Source organism: Oryctolagus cuniculus, chromosome 7 (genome assembly GCF_964237555.1).
Source record: "Oryctolagus cuniculus chromosome 7, mOryCun1.1, whole genome shotgun sequence".
Classification (NCBI taxonomy): Eukaryota; Metazoa; Chordata; class Mammalia; order Lagomorpha; family Leporidae; genus Oryctolagus; species Oryctolagus cuniculus.
The window spans coordinates 29041478-29068901 of record NC_091438.1 but is presented as its reverse complement, the minus strand read 5'-3'; the positions used below and the strand labels follow the sequence as shown (position 1 = coordinate 29068901).

At 41.6% G+C, this 27424-nt stretch overlaps 1 protein-coding gene across 2 annotated transcripts; it reads right to left on the bottom strand.

Annotated features, from left to right (window-relative positions):
- Nucleotides 1-1356: 1356 nt before the first annotated feature.
- On the bottom strand, nucleotides 1357-27167 carry FMO3 (flavin containing dimethylaniline monoxygenase 3). 2 transcript variants are annotated; one of them, NM_001082246.1, is given in 9 exon segments: nucleotides 1357-2643; nucleotides 3683-3755; nucleotides 6914-7269; nucleotides 9867-10066; nucleotides 15015-15157; nucleotides 15388-15550; nucleotides 19819-20007; nucleotides 25900-26037; nucleotides 26966-27000. In NM_001082246.1, coding segments are annotated over 8 exon segments (1596 nt in total). In that variant the 5' UTR covers nucleotides 26032-26037; nucleotides 26966-27000; the 3' UTR covers nucleotides 1357-2303.
- Nucleotides 27168-27424: the final 257 nt, after the last annotated feature.

Below are 27424 nucleotides of genomic sequence, written 5' to 3'. Positions count from 1 at the left end.
GTTAACTTGTATAGTACTGCAGGCCATTGACTGACAGCCCAAGCTGACCCGAACAGTAGTCTTGGGCTGCTGTTTGACAGCTACAGTGTGGCCTGTGGATGCCTCTAGGGACCTATGCACTGCAGGATAGCAACAACCAGCCCCTGAAAAACACCCCAGCCTGACCCAGCTTGCATGAACCCCCTTTCTGTGCACCACCACCAGGCACCCCCAGCCCATTTCCATATATTGAAAACTGCAAGTTCCACAATGTTGTAAACTTTGAATCAGTGTCAACTAGAAATATCCAATATGGCTGCAGGATTTGTCCCAATGATGGCCTTTACATCATTATAATAATATTGTCATGGCCTGTACTCATATTCCCATTAGGTACCTGATACCATCACACTTCTGATACTTCCAAATAAGGCATGGAAATGGGCAATAATCAATCCCTTCCCAAATTCCATCCCTTTTGAATATTCAATTAAACTCCACCCCAGAGACCACCCTGTGTGCCTCTTGATGGTATAAAGAGATAGCCCAAACCTTGTTGAAAGTTATTTAGTTTGTTTGTTGTTGCTTTTCCTTATTTGGAGTCTTTTTGTTTTGGCTTTTTGCTCATTCTCTCTTTCTCCTGAGCCTCCTTGTACTCTTCCTTTGTTTGAATAAATCCTGCCTTGTAGACTTCATTTTGATTTCTTTCATGCATGGAGTGAAGAACCTGGAATCAGTCCAACCAGATGCCCTACCTCCCACAAAACTCTGATGCTTATAATATTGATGGATTATTTTGTCTGTTCTTAAAGTAAAATTTTAAAAATTGTAATGATCAAAAGTTTTAGTAATAAAAAGTAATAATACTCACTTTTTAATTAAGATTTTTGATTTACTTTGGTAAATCAAAGTTCAGTTTACAAGGGTAATGACTGGTCACAGTTTTCACTAAGTATTAAATTTTTAAGAGATTTTTTTCATTTAGTTAAATGGCATATTTTTAATTCAGCTAAATCTTATATTTAGCACTACTCAGTGTAACTGTTACTGTTGTTTTGTTGCTACATATTGGAAAGCTGGTTCCTTTATTGAGGATAGGAATAAAATGAGCTACTTTGTGTTAACTTTCCATGTTGGCCAAGTCTCTTTGCCTGATGTTTTTGGAAAACAGAGAGCATTTTCTGGAGGGTGCTGTGCTGCAAAAAAAAAAAAAAAAAAAAAAAAAAAAAAAGAATGTAAAAGCTAAACTCCTCCTCCCTTGACCCTCAAGTGGTATGTAGAGGTAGCCTGAGAAGACCATTTTATAACTGTTCCGCTTACCTGCTCTTTAATTAAATTTGAAGTATGTATTTTAAGCATTTTTAAAAGATTTATTTACTTATTTTTATTGAAATTCAGAGTTTAGAGGCAGAAAGAGAGAGAGAGAGAGAGAGAGAGAGAGCTCTCCTATCTTCTGGTTCACTCCCCAGATTGTCATAACATCTGAGTCTGGGCCAGGCCAAAGCCAGGAGCCAGGAGATTCTTCCAGGTCTCTCACGTGGGTACAGGGGTCCAAGCACTTGGGCCATCTTCTGCTTTTCCCAGGCAACTAGCAGAGAGCTAGATTGAAAGTTCAGCAGCCGGGACATGAACTGGTGCCCATATAGGGTGCTGGCATGACAAGTGATGTCTTTACCCACTTCTGCCACAGTATCAGTCCTCAAGCATTGTTTACAGGAGAAAAGGAATTGTGTCAAAATGTTACATAATATGATCCAAGTTAGAACAAATAATACAATTCTGGTTGCAAAGTCTTAATGGAACCAAAAAAGCTATGATTTTTATCCTTTTTAGATCGTGATAAATATCTTGGCTTAGTTTTTAAAAGATTTATTTATTTGAAAGAATTACCAAGAGTGAGGGAGAGACAGACACAGTGAGAGATCTTCCATTTACTGGTTCCTCCTCAAATGGCCACAATGGCCAGGGCTGAGTCAGGCTAAAGCCAGGAGCCAAGAGCTTCATCTGGGTCTCCCCACGTGAGTGGCAGGGGTCCCAACACTTGGGGACCATCTTCTGCTTCCTGTCCCAGGCTATTAGTAGGGAGCTAATCAGAAGAGCAGCAGCTGGGACAGAACCCATATGGACACTGGCTTCACAGGCAGTGGCTCTACCTGCTACACCACAAGACCCCCGCAATATATGGGTGTATATTAAAATCTAGTAATACAGATTTATTGGTTAAGATTCTGAATAGGAAAGTAGGATGGATGAGCATTTTCATTTTTAAATAGTACAGTTTCTCTTGGTATTATAACTTTCAGAAATCCTACAGGAAGCGATGATCAGAACACAAGGACAGCAGCAATTAAGAGTACAGCAATAGCAAGGAGCTTGAGCCAAGGGGAAAACAAGGCAGGCTTCTGCAGGTGTCCCACCGCGCGTGTCTTCATGGGTTTCAGCGACCGATCCCACTGCGTCAGGATCGCTTGTCTGGCCCCCGGCCATTTCCCGGGGCCCACCAGCCTAAACTGGTAAGGGCTGCAAGGGCCAAAGAAAACTTCCAGAGCCAATCTGGGATCTGTGAGGAACAGCCAGGGAATGTTAAGCTTCACCCCAATGAAGGAGGCCAGTTCATCCATGTAGTTGATATAATCCGTCTGTATTGTCTCACTTTTGCCGAACCTAGAGGTGAGAGAGGAGATCCTGCTGAGGATATCCAAGATTCATGTCAAAACAAGAACAGGGAGAACGCCTCCCACCTTTTTAACACGTGGCCATCAACAGGAAGCTCTGTGCTAGCCATGGCATGTGGCTTGCTTAGCCTGGCCTTTGTAGTTCTGTTGGAAAACTTTCGCATTGGTCTGATTTGGAATTTCCTAAACTCTTGGAGGAAGTTGAGAAAGACATTTGATACCCATTTACAAATGGATAAATTGACTCTTGCTCACATGAAGTTTTTAGTTCATGGGCATGAGATCATCGGTGGCAGAGCTAGGAATGGACCCCAGTTCTCTGGGTTTAGTCTCATTTTCATCACAGGCCTCTGTCTGAAGCAACTTAGCCAGTGTATGAACTAGAGAAGGGAAGTTCGGGGACAGGCAGAGGGTCAAGCTGCTGCCTCTGACTCTGGCAACCCATATGGCTGCTGGCTGCTGCATTTGTGATCCAGCTCCCCACTAATGCTCATGAGAACCAGTGAAGGACGGTCCAAGTAATTGGATCTCTGTCACCCATGTGGGAGACCTGGATGGAATTCCAAGCTCCTGGCTTTGACCTGGACCAGCCCTGGTCATTGTGGTCATTTGGAGAGTGAGCCAGTGGATGGAAGATCTCTGTCTTTGTCTCTCTCTCTCTCTCTCTCTCTCTCTCTCTCCCCTTCTGACTTTGAGAGAAAGAAAGAGAAAGAGAGAGGGAAAGTTTACATCCACATACTGTCAAACTCCTCTGATTTCTAAACCTTTCTGGGTCTCTTTTCTGTGATATAGTGCAGGAGCCATGTGGGGCTGAAACTCACTATATCCTGTAGATTCTCAGTTCTATTGCATTTGACAGGATTTAACACAGCGTCAAGGGCAATATTTTTGAATGGATGATTGTGGCCTGTAGATGTCACTGTAATGACTGAATTGGGGATCACTTAAGACTGAACCAGTCCTAAGCATTCACAAGATCTGACCTTTGTCTGAGAATCCTAGGCTCCCTTTACAATAGACACTTTTACCATTTCAGCTTTGTTCCCATTTTCTCATGTATATCATTCATCATGTCTTTCACAGGAGGCAAAGTACAAGTTCCTGAAAAAGAAGGAAAGATAATATTTAAATTTATCTGGCATATGGCCAGCCTGCAATTTTTCCTTTGTAATAATTGATTATGAATTACGTTAATATTTCCAATCTCCTGTCACTTTGCAGCAAAACAAAATATTGAAGAAATGAAGAGGTGATCATTTTGGGACAAAAATCATTCCTAGTCTTCAGAGAACTACTGCTTGTCTCAGTAATTCAAGACCATTCTTGGACTGGTTTTGTAAATCAGTTATCAGATATTTCTCTCAGTTGTAAGGATTATACTCTAATCTTAGTCATATTTGTACAAAATTTAGCAACAAATTATGGCTAATTAGAGGTGAATTGTCATTGCCTTTTTTTTTTTATTTTTGACAGGCAGAGTGGACAGTGAGAGAGAGAGACAGAGAGAAAGGTCTTCCTTTTGCTGTTGGTTCACCCTCCAATGGCCACCACGGGTGGCGCACCACGCTGATCCAATGGCAGGAGCCAGGTGCTTACCCTGGTCTCCCATAGGGTGCAGGGCCCAAGTACTTGGGCCATCCTCCACTGCACTCCCTGGCCACAGCAGAGAGCTGGCCTGGAAGAGGGGCAACCGGGACAGAATCCGACACCCCGACCAGGACTAGAACCCTGTGTGCCGGCGCCGCAAGGTGGAGGATTAGACTAGTGAGCCGCGGTGCCGGCCACCTTTTTTTAAGATTTAGGAGAAAAAGTGTCCATAGGAAATAATCCTGCTTTGACAGAAAATGAATTTCCAGCAGGTGAGATGCTTAATTTAGTGAAGTCCCAAGTATCTCTCTAGAGGACCAACCATTCTTGAATGTGAGTGTGGACGGGGGCTGTCCATAAATCACTAAGGGAGTTCAAGGAGATCATATCTGATTTGGATATGTACCAGGATTTCAGGCTTATATGGGTTTACTGAGTTCTTTGAAATGGTAATTGGCTTTGTGCCCAGAGATACTCCAAATGCAGGATGAATTTTTGAGTAATCCTGGAATCACCTAAAATGAGAGTAGAACACTCCACCAATATGACTGCTCAAGACCTGCGGTGACTTGCTTAATTCCTCATTCTTTCAATCCTGAGAGGTATGATGATCATTGAGTGGCGTTTGTAGATATGACCTGTTTTTTTTTTTTTTTTTTGGACAGGCAGAGTGGACAGTGAGAGAGAGAGGGACAGAGGGACAGAGAGAAAGGTCTTCCTTTGCCGTTGGTTCACCCTCCAATGGCCGCCGCGGTCCGCGCGCTGCGCTGATCCGATGGCAGGAGCCAGGTATTTATCCTGGTCTCCCATGGGGTGCAGAGCCCAAGCACTTGGGCCATCCTCCACTGCACTCCCAGGCCACAGCAGAGAGCTGGCCTGGAAGAGGGGCAACTGGGACAGAATCCGGCACCCCGACCGGGACTAGAACCCTGTGTGCCGGTGCTGCAAGGTGGAGGATTAGCCTATTGAGCCGCAGCGCCGACCCATGACCTGGTTCTAAACCATGTAGTCTGTCTTGTCTTTGGGTAGAAGAGATTGAGAGAGAGAGACTGTTCTGGGGCCCAGCTGCTACTGGCCTTGAGTTGCTTGTAACTTGTCTCTCTGAGCCATTGCTTTGCACATCAATTCCCTGTCAATTGCCTTGTTTCTTTTCTTCAGAATCCAAGTTAAAACTCTTATCCTTACAGAGAACACATGCCCCACCTTTTCTCCGGTACCAGTCTCTGTAAGCCTGAATCCCAAGTGAAACCTTGAGTGGAATTTTGTGCCTTTATCTTCCTGGCTGCTGCCCTACAGGACATCATGGCCCTGCAATGTGTCATTATCTGGGTGGAAGGAGATAGAGGAAGGTCAGAGAGATCACTGTCATGGGAGACAACAATGATGTGGAAGGCAGTCTGGTGGAGAGGGCTGGCCCAGGAGATACAGTGGCAGGTTCTAAGTTCCTATATAAACGAAAAGCTGTTAAGTCCCAGTGAGTTAGGATATGACTGGAGACCAGAGGTATGGATACAAAAGGAAGCAGGCCTGCTAAGACTCACACATCCAGAAGTTTTATAACTCTAGGCTCAACAAAATTTTGCACACTAAATTTTGACATACCTATTTGTCATTTTTTTTTATTTTTTTTTTATTTTTATTTTTTTGACAGGCAGAGTGGACAGTGAGAGAGAGAGACAGAGAGAAAGGTCTTCCTTTGCCGTTGGTTCACCCTCCAATGGCCGCCACGGCCGGCGCGCTGCGGCCGGCGCACCGCGCTGATCCGATGGCAGGAGCCAGGAGCCAGGTGCTTTTCCTAGTCTCCCATGGGGTGCAGGGCCCAAGCACCTGGGCCATCCTCCACTGCACTCCCTGGCCACAGCAGAGGGCTGGCCTGGAAGAGGGGCAACCGGGACAGAATCCGGCGCCCCGACCGGGACTAGAACCCGGTGTGCCGGCGCCGCAAGGCGGAGGATTAGCCTAGTGAGCCGCGGCGCCAGCTCCTATTTGTCATTTAATCATGAACTTATGACCTGTATTAGCTAACAAGTACATTTGAACCTTACTGCGAATCTAATCCCAGTGCCTCTTGCTGGAGGAAACAGCCCACATTCTTTGCCTACCCCAGTCATGCTTGTGTTTCATTTTTGTTTTTGAAACATAGGAACTTAGTAGTTATATATCTTTGAGATTGGCATCTACCACGCCCAGCACTTTCTCTAATGATCTACTGCTTGTCTTTATGTAATATTTGTTGGGGGGGAGAAAATAGTAGCAGAAAAGCCATGGCCTTTCCAGTAATCATATTTTCTGATTGCAAATATCTGAAATTAGCTGGATATTGTCCTGGAAACATCTGTTTTTCTTAACCTTTCGAACAATGCAATTTTATTGAGTTTTAAAATCCTAACTATAAAGTTCACACACCATGATCTCTGGTACTTTCTGGTTGAATGAATGATCTTGAGTAATTGTCAGCTCTAAGGAATTGTAAGTCATAAAAATATCTTGTTCTAGAACATATGGTAATCTATAAAATGTTGTCCCAAGAGATATATAATTATGGATTCTGAAAACTGGATGAGACTAAACTGGATGAGACTCTTATGATTAGCACAATAGTTTTCACAAACACTACATACATTCTCATTAGCATCCATCTCCCCCATCAGTGATCTTATTTGTCCACTTACCCTTTATAACTTGGGCTGCCCAGCGGGCCTGGAGGTCAGTTGTGGGGATGGCAGCCCCTAAAGACTGGACAAGGCCAATCACTGCCATGGTTGGCTTCTCCAGTTGTGGAGGAAAGATCCCTTTAAACAAGGTGACCTTATTATTTTCGCTTTTGATGATGGAGTCATCAAGGAAAGGGTAGGCATAACCATAGCCTGTTGCAAAAATGACAGAGTCGATGGCCTCGAACACAGTCCCATCCTCAAAGATGGCTGAGGTCTCTGTGAACTCCTTCACGTTGGGCTTAATGGACACAGTGCCACACAAAATACGAGCTGGGAGATCGTCATTAAACACAGGCTCTTTCCTCAGGGTTCTGTGTGGAAAATGGAGGCATCCTTAGAGTTATAATATTTGCCATTTGTTTCATTGGTTCATATACAAATTGGCAAGGAAGGAGGAACCTACCCAAGATTTCCTTTCTGAACCATGATGTATCATCAATAGAGTTCATGAATAGAACTGATGTTACAGGAAAAAAGTAAAATAACAGAAGTTACTCTTTGCTGGCTCCTTCTCTATTTTCTCTGTTGGATCGCTCTCTTATGTTTCAGAGAGCCCATTCCAAATCTCAGAATAAGCATCAGTACCTAGTTTCCTAATAAGCCTCTATCAGGAAAATCTATAGTTAGAGAATCTTCTTATTTGAGTTTTTTCTCGGCTACTTATTACTTATATGATTTGATAAGGTTAAGATTTCTTAAGTTCTTTGGGTCTCATCTTTCTCATTTAGAATGGCAATAACTATTTACTTACCTAAAGAAGGTCAATGAGTGGCACAAATATTACAAAATATTCATGTACATGGTACTAAAATGTTAGCTGCTAGTTTTAATATAGTATATTTAATTAGTCACTGTTAAATGAGGAAGATCAAATAGGAGGAATAACATCAAAGCTGGAAATGCTTCAGTGAGGCTATCACAGGGAGATGAAGTGTGATGTCCCATCCAGTCTAAGACACAAATCAGGTGAGGGGGGCAATATCAAATAATTTAAAGGAGTTCAGAAGAAGTAGGGGCCAGTGTGATGCACTTGTTAGTCTAAGTCTGGAATGAAAGAGCTTTGACTGTTTTTCACTCAGCAGTATCTCCAATGGATGCAAGCAAATCTTAACTTAGTAATGAACTTGAGTAAAGTTGAAGGATTCTTGTTTGGCTATGGGAACTTTAAGACAGTCACAGGTAGATCCCACTGGGGAGGAAGCAACCTGGAATGAGATTGTTGGAACCCTGATTGTACAAAGGCTAAAAATCAGCCATGGCTATTGCAAGCCCTTTATTCTAAGCCCTATGCTCTCAGGCTTCTACCCTTGCTACTGCATTGAAACTGCTGTTGTCAGTCATCAAAATCAAGTCTCCAGATCCAGTGGTCTATTTTCACTTCTACTTTCACCCAACATGGTTGATGGCTTTCCTCTGAAACACTGCCTTCATTTTGCTTGCAGGTCATCTTCATATGTATGTCCATCCCTCAGTTTTCTGGCTATTCTGTCATTTACTCTTCTCTTCCTGACTTCTGAACAATGGCATATCCAGAATTCAGCCCTTAGACCTTTTGTCTTTTTTACTTACACGAATTCTTCAAGGCATGCCATCTAGCTTCATTTCTGTAAGTATAATTTATATTCTCCGCTTGAAACTCCGCTTGTCTGGAGTGCCTCACTGGCACTCCATGTTCTTTTACCTGAAGCCCAATAAACTAGGCACTACAATTTCCTTTTTTTAAATTTTAGAGAAAGAGAGAGAGAGAGAGAGATCCCATCCTCTAGTTTACTCCTCAAATGGCCATAATGGTCAGGGCTGGGCCAGGCTGAAGCAAGGAGTCAGGAGCTTCTTCGGGATCTTCTGCATGGGTGCAGGGGCTATTTATTGATCATGCCAGAGGTGATGACCTCATTCTTTCCCCTGGAAAATCCTTCCAGGAGATAACCTCATGGCTCATTTCTGCATCTTCCTCAGGGTTTTGGTTAATAGCTCACTCACATGATTCAGCATTGTGGCATAGCAGGTAAAACCACCACCTGTATTGCTGGGATCCCATATGGACATTGGCTTGTGTCCTGGATGCTCCACTTACGATTTAGCTACCTGTCAATGGCTTGGGAAGGCAGCAGAGCATGGCCCAAGAGAGACCCAGTTGAAGTTCTTGGCTTTAGCCTGGTTCAGTCTTGGCTGTTGTAGCCTTCTGGAGGAATGAATTCAGTTATTAATCTGAGTTTTTCACTCTTTATCAAAGGTTTTCCTTACCATGTGACAGGCTTGGGGTATGTTATAGGAGAAAGAAAGGAGGAGAATGAAGACACAAGCACTGTGACCATAGTTCAATGAGAGGGGTCCACTATTAAGAGGTGGGTGAGGAGAATGCATGATGGGAAACACTCCTCTGCCTTGCTACGTTCGCTTTGCCATCAAGTGAGAGGCATTAGAGCAAGTGGTTAAGAGGAAAGGCTGTAGAATCAGCAGATTTGAGTTAGTTTGAATGTTGCTCCTACTTCCTGGTTGTGGGACTTTGCTAAAGTTGTTAACTGCATCAGACCTCACTTTTTCATAAACAAAATGGGGATAATAGTAGAACCTACTTCCTAGTTGTTGTGAGGATAAAATAACACATTAGAGGCTTAGCAGAGTCTTGCCAAAATGCATTCATTAAGTGCTTCAAACATGTCAATTATTATTGCTGTTACTCTGGGAACAAATTCCTGTGATATTATATAACTTTTCAGCAGTGCAAATACAGCAAAGAGGATTGCAAAACAGGAAATCACTCCTAATATTTGCGATTCTTTATCCTCAGATATAGGAGATGTGGCTGTTTCACTAATATTTTGACTTGTTGTGTGGCTACAACACACAAAAGCTGTTGACACGGAAGGAAAGTTCAGCAGGTGCATCACACTCAACTCCACATTACCCATTTAAAGGCATCAGGCTGTAGTTCTCATGCTTGAACTTTGCGTTCATCTGCTTCACGTACCACCAGTCAGAGATGGCTGTTGGCAAGTTGTTCTTGAGGAAGGTTTGAAACCGAGTGACATACAACATGTCCCAAGGATAACCGTCATCCCAGACTCGGCTCATTACCCAGGAGCCACTTCTGGAGCTGATGACCACCTTCAGAAACACAAACCCAACCATTAAAACAGTGACCATTTGTACTGGCTGTGTGATTTGCTTCCCTGATCTCCCTTCAGAAATGTATTCACGACCCCAGCTCCCGGGAGTGTTCCCAGAAGTCATCCTTCAGTGATCACGACTCTTAGGGAGTTGCTCTGGCTGATGGCAGAGACCTCACTCCAGTTCATGTGCCCCTTCTGGGTTCCCCCCGCCAGTGACTTGATATGGGTGTGCAAAGGTCGGGTTTGTCACTCAACTGTGGCTGTTTTTCTTTTCTTTTTTTTTTTTTAAGATTTATTTATTTGAAATGCAGAGTTACAGGTAGAGAGGGAGAGAGAGCGAGAGCGAGAGAGAGAGAGAGGTCTTTCATCTGCTGGTTCACTCCTCAAATGGCCGCAATGGCTGGAGCTGGGCCAATCCGAAGCCAGGAACCAGGAGCTTCTTTCAGATCTCCCATGCAGGTGCAGGGGACCAAGTACTTGGGCCATCTTCCACTGCTTTTGCAGGCCATAGCAGAGAGCTGGATTTGAAGAGGAGCATCCAGGATATGGACCAGTGCCCATATGGGATGCTGGCACCGCAGGCAGAAGCTTAGTGCACTACACCACAGTGCCGGCCCCCTTACCTGTGGCTATTCTAAGGGGCCATCTCGCTTCACTGAAAGGTGAAGGGCAACTAACTTCTTTACCTTCCTGGAAAGTATCAGTTCTAAGAGTAGTTCCAAAAATAAACTACCTGAGCGCTTATCCACATCACTGAGTCATACTGTCACAGGAAAATTTTAATAAAGTCTGTCTGGCATGGATGAGCAGTGACTGATTGATAGGTATAGCTTCTCTTATCTGACAAATGCTATAAACAAACAATTATGATCTGTTAAGCAGTATTTTCAGTTAAAACACCTGCCATCATCCAGGAAAAGGAAAGACATTTGGAGTCAGAAAATCATATCTCAAACTCTAGCTCAGGGAAAATTCCTTTAATTTCTCTATTTTCATTCCTTTATTTCTCAAATGGAGATAATGGTAAGTACCACATGAAATTTATGTGAGGGTAAATCCAAAGTCATAACCTGTGCACTTTGGCTAACGTTACCTGGCATATAGTATGTACTCAGTAAATTTCTATTTTCTTCCATTTCTACCATGTTACTCCCTAAAACTGTAGTTATTTAGACTCTCTGCCCTCCTGCAACAATTTTTATATACATTCTTCATAAAGGAAGTCAGGCAAATAAGAAGGGGCTGACAGATCAATTTATTAATTTGAGAGCCTCCAAAATTGGCCTTCCTTCCATCTAGTTTATCATATGTATAAATATCACCCATATAAATATGAATATATCAAAACTTTTATTTCATCATGTTTCCTTAGCATAAGAAGCTGAAATAATTCACCTTTATTTTTGAAAACCATCTGTATTCTTTATTATTCAAGTCTCTAAATGGATGACATAACCTGACCCTAGTCTTTCTTCCTATCCTAGCCTTGTAGCCACTCTGTTCTTGGAATCCGGAGACCTGGCTGTCAGTCCTCTAAACCTTCCATGTCAGTCATTAGAGTCTTCTATGACCTCCAGAAAGACAATGGACATTTCTTCTTCTCAGTTATCTTTTCTGGTAAAGACACATAATAAAATTCTACTACCCTTTCCCTATAATCAAGTGAGCTCGTTTACCTGAAAGTATCTGAACACCACAATGTATTATGTGCATTGTTATTATGAAGATCCTCCAAATCAGCCAGACAAGTTTATAATAGTCAAATATAAAGTGTTCACTCCTCCCATCATTCCTGTGCTCATGCTTCTGTTTCCTCTTCAACCTTTAATTTATCCTCTAAGGCTGGTTCAGGGGATGGGTATTTAGTATAGGGGTTAATATGCTGCTGTGACATCTGATCCAATATTGGAGTGCTGGTTTTGACTCACAGCTCCACTCTCAATTCCAGTTTCCTATTGACATGTAAGTCGGGAGGTGTAGTGACAGCTCGGGTAGTTGGGTCCCTGCTACCCATATGGTGAGGCCTGGATTGAATTCTCAGCTCCCAGCTTTAATCTGGCCTAGCCCCAGCTCCTGTGGTCTTCTGGGGAGTAAACCAGCAGCAGGGAGATCTCTGTCTGCCTGTCAGTCTGTCTCTTTCTACCTTTCTGAATTTTTAAAATTATTTAATTATTTTTAATTTTCATTCTTTGTTTAATTTTTTTTAAATAGACTGAGTCAGGTCCATCTCCCCTGTGAGACCTCCAGTTCTATAAACTTTTAGGCATTTGGTCCCTGAATCATTTGTTTATCCTTTATTCTAGTAGTATCCCTTGTACTGTTGTCATGTTCTCTACTTAACTCTTGGGACTTTGTTTAATTTATGTATGTCAGTGCATCATTTTTCCAACTAGACTGTGAACTTTCTGAGAAGAAAGACCCTGCAGTCACTTTCGTTTTATGCCTTCATGATATCAAGTGTAGCACTTTGAGAAGATAAATAAGAGTATATATTTCTGCCATTTGTCCTGACATGATGTATTTTTTCACTAATTCTAATTCTATGACATAAAATAGGACCTAGGTTGGGGTGCTCAATCTACAAGAGATGACTTGTGTTGGGGATGAAGGATATTAGCAGGCATGACATCTGGAAATGAGATTCCTGTCTTGGCTTCTCAGCAGTCTGCCCCTAAAGAATCTTTCAAAACTAGTAGGTGACATTTGTCCAAACTCTTTAACATGACCTAACCTAAGAGGCCCTGTATCACCTCTTCTTTTCCCTACAGCCTCTCCTCACATCACTCTTTTCCAAACCCAGGGATTTGCAGCCAAAGGAGCCTTCTCTTAGTTTCTCATGAGGCACTAAGTTTTGTCATGATTCACGATTTATGCCTAGAGATCCCTTCTGATACCGTACCTCTTTCTTATCTTTTAGTTCTCAGCTTAAATGTCACCAGCTCAAAAAGAATCTTTGCATGTACCAGTCTGAAGTAGGTCATCCCTATAAGCCACTCTTCCACCATGCTGTTACCTTCTTTCTTAGCACTTTGCACAATTGTAAATCAAACCTTTGTTTGTTGATATCTATTTTTCTCATACTGGATTCTGAGTTCTAGAGTAGAAGTCTGTCCTTTTGTTTGCCTCTCTCTCCAACACCCAAACCAGTGCCTGGCAACAGTAGGTTCTGACAATAACCACAGGATGGATGGTTGGTTGAATACATGGCTCTGTATCTACATTGCTTAAATTATGGACAAATGCTTTAACTCTGTAGCATTTCCCCAGGTAGATTGCTTTTATCTGTTGCTATTGAGAAACCTGAAGCCTAGAAGAATCAAAGGACTTGCCCAAGAGTCTCAGAGTCATAATCTTAATCCTAAATTCTCATGTTAGGCATCAAATGTCTTTAAGAAGACCATTGCTAATGTTCTGTCTTTGCCTGTTAGGCTATATAAAATTCACCAGTGGAGGAGGACACTGCAGGGAGGTTTCCTAACAAATACCAAACACAGTTAATTAGAAGTAATGGGCCTCATGGGCTGGCGCTGTGATGCAATGGGTTAAGGCACCAGCCTGCAGGGCTGGCATCCCATATAGGTGCCGGTTTGAGTCCCGGCTGCTCCACTTTTGATCCAGCTCTCTGCTATGGCCTGGGAAAGCAATAGAAGATGGCCCAGGTCTTTGGGTCCCTATACCCATGTGGGAGACCCGGAGGAAGCTCCCGGCTCCTGGCTTGAGATCAGCTCAGCTCTGGCCATTGTGGTCATTTGGGGAGTGAGCCAGTGGATGGAAGACCTTTCTCTCTCTCTGGCTCAAACTCTGTCCTTCAAAAATATAAAATTAATATTTAATAAAGAAAAAAGAAATAATAGATCCTAGTGTTCCACAACACAACAATGTCTTATACTCAGTCCAAGAACTGAAGTAGAGGAGTTGATAGGCTCCAAGCATAAAGGATAACAAGACAGAAATCTTAGTTTCCTGATTTGATCAGTTTAAAGTGTATACATATGTTGAAATATTGCACTGTACCCCATGAAAATGTATATATAGTACATGTTAATCAAAAAATAAAAGTAAAATGACACCTCACTTGTTACCGAGGGAAGCTGAACTATGTAATACACCATTTAGAGTGGGTGTTACTGCACAGCAGCAAAAGCTGTCACATGGGACTCTTGAATCCACACTGGAGTGCAAGTTTGAGACAACGTTCCTCTGCTTCTCATCCAGCTTTCTGCTAACATTCCTGGGAATGCAGCCAATGGAGACCTAAATACTTGGGTCCCTGACTCCAATGTGGGAGACCTGGATGGAATGCCTGGAGCCTGGCTTCCAGCTGGCCCTGGCTGTTGTGGGCATTTAGGCTGTGGTGGGCCCTGGCTATTGTGGATGGAAGATCTCTCTCCTTTTCTCTCCTCTCCCTCCCTCTCCTGTCACTCTGTCTTTCACAAGAATAAGTAAATCTTTAAAAATATAGAAGTAAGGGCTGGCGCTGTGGCATAGCAGATGAAGCCGCCTCCTGCAGTGCCTGCATCCCATATGGACACAAGTCCCTGCTGCTCCACTCTGATCCAGCTCTTTGTTATGGCCAGGGAAAGCAGTACAAGATAGCTCAAGTCCTTGGGCCCCTGTTCCTACATAGGAGACCCAGAAGAAGCTCCTAGCTCCTGGCTTCGGATCAGCACAGCTCCAGCCATTGCGGCCAACTGGGGAGTGAAGACCTCTCTCACTGTCTCTCCTTCTCTTTCTATGTAACTCTGACTTTCCAATAAAATAAAATAATTATTTTCAAAAAAATAGAAGTAAAAACTAGAAATAAAAGGGGTGAATTCATCAAAAGAAAAAATACTATTTTTGTACCCTCTCCTCCCCCCATACAATTTCATATCACACCTTTAAAAGTGTTAATAATTGTTGCTGTCTCTTTAAAGGTAGCTTCCTTATGGGGGAAGTGATACCTGTTCAGCTGTGTGGCTGAGCTCTGTGGCAATATCACAGCCAGAATTCCCTAAGCCGATCACCAGAACACGCTTTCCCTTGAATATTCCGGGTTCCTTATACTCCCTGCTGTGAAAGCTTTTACCTTTGAAGTGCTTTAGCCCTGAATGAAAAATAAGAAACACATGAATTAGTTTGGTTTTCATCAGAAAAAAAATTGCTTTAAGTAAGTGATCTTGTGGGTGGATGCAGTTAAAATACTAAAGAATTTTTATGCTTCAAATATATTACATATCACAGAAATATTTATCTTATTTATACTTTTGTTAAAAAAATCATCAAGACATTGAATCTTGCCAGAGGTGTAGAAGGCAGCCTAAGTTTCAGACTTACCTGGAAAGGAGTCTTTTGGTAGGTTGGGATATACATGGTGTCCAGAACAAATCATTACAGCATCAAAGACAGCAGTTTCTTTCTTACCATTCCTTTCAGTGGAAACATACCACTGGCCAGTCACTGAGAAATCAGGATGTTTCTTTATGCTGGATACAAGTGTCTATGAGAAATGGAGAAAGCAAGCTGCTTTTTCTATGCTAACAGATTTGGCAAAAACAGTGCGAAAAAAAAAAAAAAACCCTTAAAGATATTTCTTAGGAAAATACTTAATTCATTATTGACGTACATGTTACAAATTTTTTTTTTTTGTATGTTACAAATTTAAAATTCCCTCAGAATATATCAGAACACTAAATGACATGTGTAAGGAAACGGGATGCAGGTTGGTGTCTCCTCACACAGGGCACCAAGCATAAGGAAAAGGGTGCAGAACAGAGAGGAGACAGGGTACAAACTCACAGCCAGACCGAATTTATTCAAGGAAAAAAACTCCCAAAGGTCGACCAAATGCCAGTGTACACACATACCAAACGCAGGCTGAAGGCCCACACTCCAGCAGCCTGGGCCTTTTTATGTCTTAGGTGGGCTGGTGTGGGGGTGGGGGACAGTAGGGAGCTTCTCCTTACAGGTTTTTCAAGTTTGGCTTCAAACCTGGGGAAGGATACAGGGGGTGGGGTGGTATAAGATTTAAGGGAAGCTCCAGGCCTCCTTCCTGCAGGAGAACTTGGAGTGAGGAAAGTTGACCCAAAGGAGGAAAATGGCTTGAAGAGGGAGACCTCTGACCATTACCATTTCTCTGTGTAAAGTTCTTAAAATTTTAGAAAATTTTGAGACGAAAATGCCAAATTCCAGCTGTTTCAGAATCATTGTCCACTTTATATTGAGGCCAAATTTTAGTGCAGAAGTGGATTATTCACTTCTGCTTTGTCTCCCCCTTCAGGCCCAGCTTGAGCAAGTCTTTTAAGAGGAGGACCAGAGTGTGGGGTCGAAATTTGGAAATGTGGAACGCATGACATGATAGGAAGAGGGTCCTTTCACAAAGTGTTCCCCAGGAAAAAAACCATCCCAACTCAGAAACTAAGTTCTGAGTCCTCTAAGAGGAGAGAGCGAGAATCCCCACACTTAAACCAGAGTCCCAGCTCTAAGCTGTGGTGGATGAGCATTCCCCCAAAGTGAGGGTAACTGACCGAGCACCCCAGGCTCTGGGGGGCGGGGGGGGGGGAGAACCAGTCGCCTGAGGCGACAGAGACCTCTCTTACCAATCTGATGAGTTAGGTTCCTTGTGGCATGCAGTGATGAGATCTGTCAGAGATTCTGGCTGTGATTTCGTTGGGAAATGAGAAAGTACAAGAGAGAATGAGAAAGTGTTCTGGAAAGGCATCTCTCAGGGCCATCCGGTCAGAAAGGAAAAGGAGATTGCAGGAAAGAGAAGGTAGGAGGTGGGCAGAGACAGTAAAAGGGGGAAGAGTTCAGAAAGAAGAGAGTTCAGGGGAAGGGTGGGGGATGACAGCTCTTACCGAGAGAAGGCAGGAGTGGCGGGCTTGGGCATTATGCTGATCCCTTGCTCCCCTCCTCACACAGGGCACCAAGCATAAGGAAAAGGGTGCAGAACAGAGAGGAGACAGAGTACGAACTCACAGCCAGACCAAGTTTATTCAAAGGAAATAAACTTGCACAGGTCCACCAACTGCCAGTGCGCACACAGATTGAACATGTGGCGGAGGGCCCAGACCCCAGCAGCATGTATGTTTTTATTCCTGCATGGTTTTTTGTATTGCTCAGTATTTTCTGCAGTACCAGAGTGACACCCACTGGTGTCAATCATAGTTTAAATGCAGTGCACACCACATCTAGGAATACAGCCACTTCCTAACTCACCTCTCTAGCCATCTGATATTTTAATAGTTTTACTATCTTAAAAATATTAATGTTGTCTTACAGTGAAAGACATTTATTCTCAAACCTTAGGATGTATAAAAATCACCTGGAAAACTTCTTAAAGTGCAAATTCCTGAACTGCATTTCCAGATGTTCTGGTTCAGTAGTTCAGAGGTGGGGTATGAGAATTAAAATTTCCTACAAACATCCAGGTGATGGTGATGCTACTTGACCTATACTGTGAGTAGTCCTGGACTAGATTATCAGTATTTATTTGTAGCTAAAAAACTATCTGTTGGTGTGTGTGCCCTCTTTTGAAAAAATATTAATTATTCTAGTTACATTGAAAGGAGAATAATTATTTTATATTAACTGTTTTTTAAAAAATATTTACTGGCTGGCGCCGCTGTTCAATGGGCTAATCCTCTGCCTGCGGCACTGGCACCCCGGGTTCTAGTCCTGGTCTTGTAATCAAAATAAAACCCATTAGTGAGATGTTTTGCAATTTTTTTTCATAGTAAGACTTTGAAATCCATTGTGTATTTTATGTTTATCTCGTTTTTGTGGCTAAGTGTCAATCATATTAAATAATAGACTCAAAATAATGTTCACATACATTTTTGTAGATCAAGAAAATTCCTTTCTATTTTTAGTTTGATGACAGTTTTTTCATTCTTTCTTTAAAGCATAAATGGATGCTAAATTTCAGTTAGTGCCTTTTCTGACTGTTCAAAAGTAAGCTTTTGTAGTAAATTATATATTTATATTTTATCATATTAAAACAGTCTTGCATTCTTAGGCAGAACTCAATTCACTAAAGGCAGTTATTGGGTTAAATTTTGAAGGATTTTTTTGTGTTGCTCTTTCTGGGGGAAATGGGCTTGCAGTTTCCAATTTTGTATTGTCCTCTCTGCTTTTGATTTCAAGGAGTAATACCACGGAGTGAGTTTTGGAAATCATATTTTGTTTCCTTGTTTCCCAAAAAGTTTACAAAACGCTGAAATCATTTCTTTGTTGCAAAATTTGTAAATACTCACTTATTGAACCATATGTTTATTTTTTTATGGATGATTTTCAATTTCTAGGTCAAAAGAATTATGTCACCAAAGAAGCATTCAAGCTTTCTACTTCTTGAATGAGGGTTTTTTTTTTTATTTTTTTTATTTGACAGGCAGAGTTATAGACAGTGAGAGAGAGAGGCAGAGAGAAAGGTTTTCCTTCCATTGGTTCACTCCCCAAATGGTTGCCACGGCTGCACTGCACAAATCCGAAGCCAGGAGCCAGGTGCTTCCTCCTGGTCTCCCATGCGGGAGCAGGGCCCAAGCACTCATGCCATCCTCCACTGCTCTCCCGGGCCACAGCAGAGAGCTGGACTGGAAGAGGAGCAACCAGGACTAGAACCTGTCACCTATATGGGATGCCGGCGCTGCAGGTGGAGGATTAACCAAGTGAGCCATGGTGCCAGCCCCTTGAATGAGTTTTGACAAATTAAAAAAAAAAAAAAAATGGTTGAACAATTTTTCCAGCAAAAACGTTTGGCAAGTACTTTTATATCATTCTTTGAAAAGATGTAAAGGGTTTAATTTATTTATGTGAGAGGCAGAGTGATGGAGAGAAGGAGAAACAGAGATATCTTCCATTTACTGGTTCACTCCACGAATGGTTGTAATGGCAGGGGCTGAACAAGGCTAAAGCCGGTAGCTGGGAATTCTACCTGGTTCTACCTTGTAGGTGGTTGGTGTACAGTTACTTGGGTCATCACTCTGTACTTTCCCAAGCACATTAACAGGGAGCTGAAACAGAAGTGGAGCATCTGGGACTCAAACTGTAGCTCCAATGTGGATGCTGGCATTGCAGTTGAAGACTTTAACCTGTGTCATGGTGCCAGTCCCTAATAGTTCTTTATAAGTAAATTTGAAATTTCTATATGGATCTATTTTATGTACCTTTTGATTCCTGATATTTAAAATTTTTCTCTTTGCTCATTTTTTTCTTAGCCTGCCGGCTATCTTTCTATTGTTATTTTTTGAGTCTATCCAATAAATGAAGTATCAATTTTTAAATATACTTTGTTTTCTATTTAATTAATTTCTTTTATTATCCTCTTCACTCTATATAGTTTGTGTTTACACTTTTTTTCTAAATTATTAAACTTATTAGTTTATAAATCTTTCTCATTTTCTATAAAAGGATTTAAGTTCATAATTTCATCAAATGTAAATTATTATTCAGTTTTAAATATTAAAAATCCCCACTGAAAATTCTTCTTTAACTCATATGTAATATAGAAGAAAGGGTTTTAAAATTCTAGATTCATAGACATTTAACATTTATTTCTTATTTTTGATACTAAACTATGTGGTCAAATCTTATAAATTTCCTGTAGATACTCTTGAGGAGAAGGAATATAATCTGGTGTAAGAAAGGTCATCCTGTTCAAAATGTTGTCAATAAGAAAGGGACACTGACAGGAAGAAATGGGAATAGAGTGAAACAGACATGAACTTGTTCACCATTCTGCCAATAGATAATTCGTCAATAGTATCTTACCTTAAACTGTATGTATTTCAGGAGGTTTTTTTCTCTGGCAAATGTAGTGATATATTCCTGGAGCTTGCTGTTATGCATAAAGTTGGGGAAGTCATCAGGGAACGGGAAGTCTGGAAAACACATCATCTCTTTAGAAGAGTTGGTAAACACCGACTGGTAAATGCTTGCTCTGCCCTCTTCTGCATGGTCCTGTGAATGTACAGATTCAGACGGGAGAGAATTGGCAAGTTAGTACCCAGGTCACATCCGAGGCCAGTGCCAAGCAATTATGCTTGCTTGAATTAAGTTCGGTAAGATGACACATAAATTAACATCTGTAAAACAATTGATGCTGACCACAAAAGTTTATCAAGGGCATCTAGGATATGGAAGGCAAACAAACTTTGAATTTAATTATTTTCTTTTAGAAATATGTAATTAGAGTTCTTCTACTTCCTAAAACTCTAAATAGGGTGACATATATTTACCAAAACTTAACTTTGCAAGATTTCAATGGATCATCTCATGAGTATGATCATCTAATGGTCAATTTATAAATGCAAACAATGATATGTGTTTGAGATTATTTATGCTGTTTCTAAATGTTCACATTTTTAAGTTTAATCTTTTAAAAATTAAGCTTTTAAAAAATCAAGTATAAAATTATGTGTTAACACTGAATGTAACATTGAATATAAAATTTAACCTTTTAAAAATTAATTTTTGAAAAAATAAGTATAATATTAACTCTGAAAACCATTCTAAAAGAATCTTAGAGAATATATTGAGTGACAAAAAAATAAAGTGAACATTGTATAAAGAGTGATTAACAGTTAGAAGTTCTGGACATTGTGTCATGGTTCTCAACCTTAGTCACACCTTGATTAAATTGGTATAAACCTGAGCTGAAGTGTAGGTTAGAGTTAGGTCCCATTCCCACAGATTTAATTTATTCTGCCAGGAGTTTTAAGCACTCCTAAGTAATTCTAATGTTCAGCCAAGGTTGGCAGTCACAGTGTAGAATGAAACAAGTAAAAGTTAATGACCAACCAACCATGGTTACTGTGAAAGCTCCTACCACAGGCCACATCTATTGTGGCTGTAAGTCCAGCAACGCAAACTATTGAGGTAACAGGCCTTATTTATATACATACTTAGAATCATGATAAGGGATGGAATCTTTCTTGGACCACCAAGGTCCTTTATGTTAGGCCAAAGGTTTAGGTGAATTATCTTTATTTCATATGAGCTCCCCAAACAATAAATCAGTAAATCGTTTTGATTTTGTCTTGAAGTTTCATGAAGAAAGATCAAAGTGCAGATTTCTACGTGTAGTTGTTTGTTCATAAAGAAAAATCCTGAGCACAACGAATTCCTAATTAGGGTTCATATAACTCAAAGTTCAGGGCCCCCAGAAAATGAATTTTTAGTGGTAGAATATTATGATTATACTAAAAGCAATGTGGCTATTGCCTGTTACTGACAAGTAATTAAGTAACAGGCTAGGTAACATGTTCGTTTCAGAAAGCAGTGTGGTATTGAAGTGGTATATGGGTTTCCTACTTCTCTTTTGGTGCATTGATCTTGCTGGTGAGAATGTGGGATTGGGTTTGTTGAGTTTACAAATTTTGATAAATATGAGAATGAATACAATAAGAGAGGAAACATTAGAGGACATGTTGCTATGTAGACCAGAACAACAACAACAAAAAGTCAAAGAAAGCTAAGAAAGGATTGACTGTCCAGAAAACAAGTCTGTGTTCGTCAAACTTCAAAACAAAATCCGTACAGTTTACTGCCTTACTGTTTGGAGAACTCCCGAGGAAGGCAGGGGTGGAGGTGTGTACAGTTCATTTATATCTGTGGCCCGTTTATAAAGTACCTCACTTACTCTGTGACCAAACAGTAAGGGAAATGTTATTTTGGCTTTGGCTCAGGATTAGAAGAACTAGTTGGGTACAGCAAAGTGCTATAGGAAAAAGCTGTAAAAACTTAAACTATCTGCACCTTTAGTATGCCTCACACTTAACTAAGTTTAGATTTCCTGGAAGAAAATAAAAGTTGAGAGGAAGTAAAATGCTAACATCAACTTAAACGAAAGTAAAGAAAATATAAAATTAGCATCGTTTTTAAAACACAATTAGTCTTTTTAAATAATTGGTGTTTCTCAAACTGTACTAAGAGTCATGTTGTACTACTAGATGTATCATCACATTTGACATCTGTAAGTCCCCTAACAGTGGCAAAATAGTTAAGAAATAAGTCACTGTATTGTTTCTTGTGGCTGCTGAAACAAATTGCCACAAATTGAAGTTTATTTTCTCATGGTTCTGGAGGCCAGCAGTCAGAAATCAGTATTACTGGGCCCCAAACAAGCTGTCAACAGGGCCATGTTTATTTTCAAACATTCTAAGAGAGAAGCCATTGATTGATTCTTCCAGCTTATGGTGGATATTAGAGTTCCTGTGCTCTGTCAGCGTGCACACACCACGTCCATCCCTTGGCTTGTGACTCCTTCATCCATCTTCAGAGTCATAGCACAGCATCTTCAAATTCTTATTTTTTTTTTTTTTACAGGCAGAGTGGACAGTGAGAGAGAGAGAGAGAGAGACAGAGAGAAAGGTCTTCCTTTGCCGTTGGTTCACCCTCCAATGGCTGCCGCAGCCAGCATGCTGCGGCTGGCGCACCGCGCTGATCTGAAGGCAGGAGCCAGGTGCTTCTCCTGGTCTCCCATGGGGTGCAGGGCCCAAGCACTTGGGCCATCCTCCACTGCTCTCCCGGGCCACAGCAGAGAGCTGGACTGGAAGAGGGGCAACTGGGACAGAATCTGGTGCCCCGACCGGGACTAGAACCTGGTGTGCCAGCGCCGCAGGCAGAGGATTAGCCTATTGAGCCGCGGCGCCGGCGCAGCATCTTCAAATTCATGTCTCTATGCTGACATTAGCACATCACCATCTCTCTTCTTTTTTAAAAACATATTTTAATTTATTTGAGAAACAGTGTGATGGAGAGAGTGCTCACTCCCCAGATGTCTGCAATGTCTCTTGCTGGGGTTGAAACTAGGAGCCAAGAATTCAGTCTAGGTCTCCACAAGAATGTCAGAGACCCAGTGACTTGAACCATCACCACTGCCTCCCAGGGTCTACATTGTTAGGAAGCTGGAGTCAGAAGCTGGAGGCAGGTACAGGATCCAAGCACTCTGGTGTGAGACATGGGCTTCCTAACTGCTGTGTTAACCACCAAACCAAATACTGTCCCATCTTCTTTATCGATCTGTGTTTCCCTCTGCCTCCCTCTTACAGTGTTACAAAATATATCATTTTGGTCCCTTCCAAATAATCCAGGATAAATCTCAATATAAAGAATTTAAAACTAATCATGGCTTCAAATCTTATTTTTCCTTGGAAGGTAACATTTATAGTTTCAAGAATTAGGATGCGGTATTGGTAGTGTTGGGAATTATTCAGTTACTCAGGCTACCTCAGTCTCTCCTCTCATCCCCAAAGATTCACATTCATCCCTCATGCACAGTAAATTCTCCTGATCCCAGTATCTCCAAAGTCTCAACACTCTGCAGCTTGACATCAAGTCCCAACTTTCATTTATGTCTCATCAGTGCAAAAATCCCAAATCTCGTCATTTAAATTATCTAAGGCAGGTATAAGTGAGACCTGAGTATGAGCCATTATAAGGAAATTCTTTCTCTTCTAAGGATCTGTAAAACTCAAAAATAAGTTATCTTCTTTTAAAATACGGGCCGGCGCCGTGGCTCAATAGGCTAATCCTCCACCTTGCGGCGCCGGCACACCGGGTTCTAGTCCCGGTTGGGGCGCCGGATTCTGTCCCGGTTGCCCCTCTTCCAGGCCAGCTCTCTGCTATGGCCAGGGAGTGCAGTGGAGGATGGCCCAGGTGCTTGGGCCCTGCACCCCATGGGAGACCAGGAAAAGCACCTGGCTCCTGGCTCCTGCCAGGATCAGCGCGGTGCGCCGGCTGCAGCGGCGGCCATTGGAGGGTGAACCAACGGCAAAGGAAGACCTTTCTCTCTCTGTCTCTCTCTCTCACTGTCCACTCTGCCTGTCAAAAAAAAAAAAAAAAAAAAAAAAAAAAAATACAATGATGGGGGCAGGTGTTGTGGTATAGCGAGTTAAACCACTGCTTAGTATGCCCACATCCCACATTGGACTGCCTGGTATCTGGATCAAGTCCCAACTCCACTTCTGATCTAGCTGCCTGCTAATGCACACTCCGTGAGGCAGCAAATGATGGCTCAAGTACTTGGGTCCTTACCACCCACACAGGAGACCTGAATGAAGTTCCTGGTGCCTAGCCCAGCCCTAGATGTTGTCTGCTCTTTGCTAAATGGGTACATGAATGGATGATATATCTCTCTACTTTACAAATAAAAATAAGTAAACCTAAAAAAAAATATGTATAATGGTGGGAAAAGCACAGAGGAACAGCTAAGAACATTCCACTCTGGAATGGAGAAAATGGATGGAAGAAAGGAATTGTAATGCCAAGCAATTTTGAAATCCAGCGGGGCAAATTCCATTGTTTCCAGACCTGTGAATAATTCTTTGTGGCTCAAGCCTCTGCACTGTATGCATGAGGTTCTACTCTCTGGGCTATCTTTTTTTTTCTTCTTGAAGATTATCACATGTTTTCAATTTTCAGTTCAGTTGTGTTAAACTATGACACCAGCTTCAAATTTTAAAGTCTTCCTTTTGCAGCAACAAAGGCCACACTCACTGTTTCTGGCTGTGTTCCTCTGAATCAGGAAACCAGCAGTGTGTACTATGTTCAACAATACTTTCCAACATACGTTGGAAGAGCATATTTTGGTCAAAACCCCTACGGAGAAGACCCGGCTGGGCAGAGTCCCCTAGTGCAATGATACCCTGCAACTTACAGAGAGGTTAAGAATTCAGGCTGGAGAGAAAGGCAAGCTTGAATTGGGATTTTGTTTTCACCATTTACCAGGTGTGTGCTTTTGTCTCTTTGCTTTTTATGCTTTAGATTAATATTTAAAAGGGAAAAATTATTCTTAGCTGATAGGAATTTTATAAAGATTGGATTTTGTGTGACATACTGAAAACACTCTCTGGGAGTCATCAGTGTTGCTATGTGGAGTCCCATCATCACACCCCATGCAAGGTGCTGGGTGGCTTCAAGAGTTCTTTACAGTCTACAAAATACTTGTATTAATAAGAATAATGCCTCATGGCGTTAATAATATTTAAAGAGCCATCACAGACACTGTTTCATTAACTACTCAATCCTTTTTATCAAGGTACACAGTATGATCCTAATTTTGCATTTAAGGTGAAAATAGTGGTTTAAAGGGGTTATAAATGTGTATGCATATATATATATGTTTTCTATATACAAAAGGGTTATATATATATGGGTTATATATATGTATATATGTGTGTGTATATATATGTGTATATATATATCATAAGGAGAAAAATAAGATGGGACAGGCTTAGCCAGGCAATATTCCTAAAGCTGGAGACAGTGCCGGAGTGAGAGGCACAGGAAGACCTCATACTTGCCATTGTCAGGCAACAGAAAAAGTGATTCAATGAGTGTGTGCATGTCTGTTGAGAGAGTTTTTAAAAATACATAGAGACAAAGATAGCACCAAACAACTTCAAAACAGTGTGCCTTGTCCTTGGTTCCTTCTGCAGCTGCCCAAAGTCAGCACTTGAAGTTTTAAAATCTGCGGTTTGAATCGCTAAGATATCTTTGGTAACATCAACAGAAGAATGGGAAAACTATTGTATTTTCATGAGTCCATCATGCTATTATTATATAAACCTAACCAGTATTTGACCACAGATTTTACCACACAAATGGCTCCTACTAATGATCTATCAGGTAGGTGACCTCTGCCTACAGAACTTCCAGGCTTGCCCATTGTCTAACTTACTTCTGATTTGCAGCAGAGCAGCTATTTTCTGATGTGCTCCAATATTGTTCTTCATGTAGTCCAGCCCAGTAACTGCCATGCTCATAGGTTTGGAAGCCCGTGCTGAAGCCCTGGGTTTCCACTCACTCCCCGCCTTGCTCCCCTGTTTATGGCAGCGACACCACACTTACTGAAAATTTCCACAGTCCTCCGATGTCATCGCTCATCTCAAAGCAGGTGGGCTCTAACCCTTCCTCCAGACAGCTCCGGATAGAAGCCAAGCCACTGATACCAGCTCCAATGATGGCCACTTTCTTCCCCATAGTCACCTGTACACAGGCCCAGAGAACATTACAGCAACAGTACTGGTGAGATTCGTTTTTTTAAATTTTGGTTTCACTCTTTAGTTTAATTTGAAACTTCAAATTTCTTTTCCAAGCAAACACTACTTAAAAAAAGTTTGGAACTCCTTTGAGCAATCTTACTCCCTTTTTCATTTCTCTCTAATTTTTAAGGAGAATACTTTTTTCCAACAAATAAGAAGCACTTTGTGCTACACGGATGAATCGGTGATTATGCGCATGCAGACAGCTCCCCTCCATACTTATATTGCCTTTGGTCTATTGTTATATACTCTCCTCAATAGACAGTGCCTAGGAGAAAGACGATGCAAGTCACAACTAAAACATGCTATGCCCACCCACATTGACAAAAATGCATATACATGAAGAAACAACTACATGTGTGCACATATACACACGTATCTTATCTTCATTCTACTTTGAGTCAAGACTTGATAAGGAACAATGTCTGAGAATGTCTGTATTTCAGTACACAAGAGTCACCCTCTTTCCTCCCCTGATAGGTTCTACCTTCTCGACTGAAAAGTCAATTCCTTATCTAAAAACAACTTCTTCCCACTAGTTTCTACCCCAACCTCCATTCTCTTCTAGAAAATCACATCGCTTAATCTTTTCCTGTTCCTGACACTATGTTTAGACTCTACTACTACTTTTTCCTATTCTTTTTTTCCTTTTAGACAAAAATGGTAGAGCTGTGCAAGGACATAAACACAGATGTTAGGAGCCATGATATATGGTTCTCAGAAAAAACAAAAGAAATGAAAACAAAGCAAAACAAAACCTGCCCGAACGTTATCCCCTTTGCACATACAGACTACTGTATGCTCCTTCCTTTACCAATCCCACCCTCCTATTTCTCAGCCCTTCATAATATAATCCCTTTTCTCCCTAGTACCTTTTCCTTTTCTTCCTTTCTTCTGTATGGCTAAGTCCTGTCCCAGTCGCCTGGGCAGTTTGAGAGAGAAAATGCTTTATAGTGAACTCACATTCTAGGTAGCAATGGGAGGAGCTGAAATGAAAGAGGTAGTCATTTCTTTGTCCTCTGAAAAATGAGTCCACGCCCCAGTCCCTGTGATGGGTGGAACACAGGCCCAGCTTCTGTGTCTCTGCCCTCGCTTTTCCATTGGTTATAAACACAACCTAGGGTTACATTTTTTGGACCCTTGATCTGAAAGTCAGGCTGTTTACAGGTGGCTTCAGTTTTCTGCTTCATTTCATTGTTATTCAAAAGCTTACACTTACTTTATTCATTGCTATTTCTTCTGTGGGGAGCTCATATCAGCAACCCAAATATCACAGACAATTATTTACTTGACTGAGATGGTACAGCAGCCAAAATGGCTCCTTTCTGCTC

Excerpts from the sequence above, each read along its gene's own strand:
- FMO3 (XM_008263964.4), bottom strand. The coding sequence starts at position 26,031 with ATGGGGAAGAAAGTGGCCATCATTGGAGCTGGTATCAGTGGCTTGGCT. Across the intron at positions 15,551-19,818 it reads TGAAATACATACAGTTTAAG|ACACTTGTATCCAGCATAAA; the intron begins GTAAGATACTAT and ends CATTTCTCATAG. Across the intron at positions 3,756-6,913 it reads GGCAGCCCAAGTTATAAAGG|GAACTTGTACTTTGCCTCCT; the intron begins GTAAGTGGACAA and ends CTTCTTTTTCAG.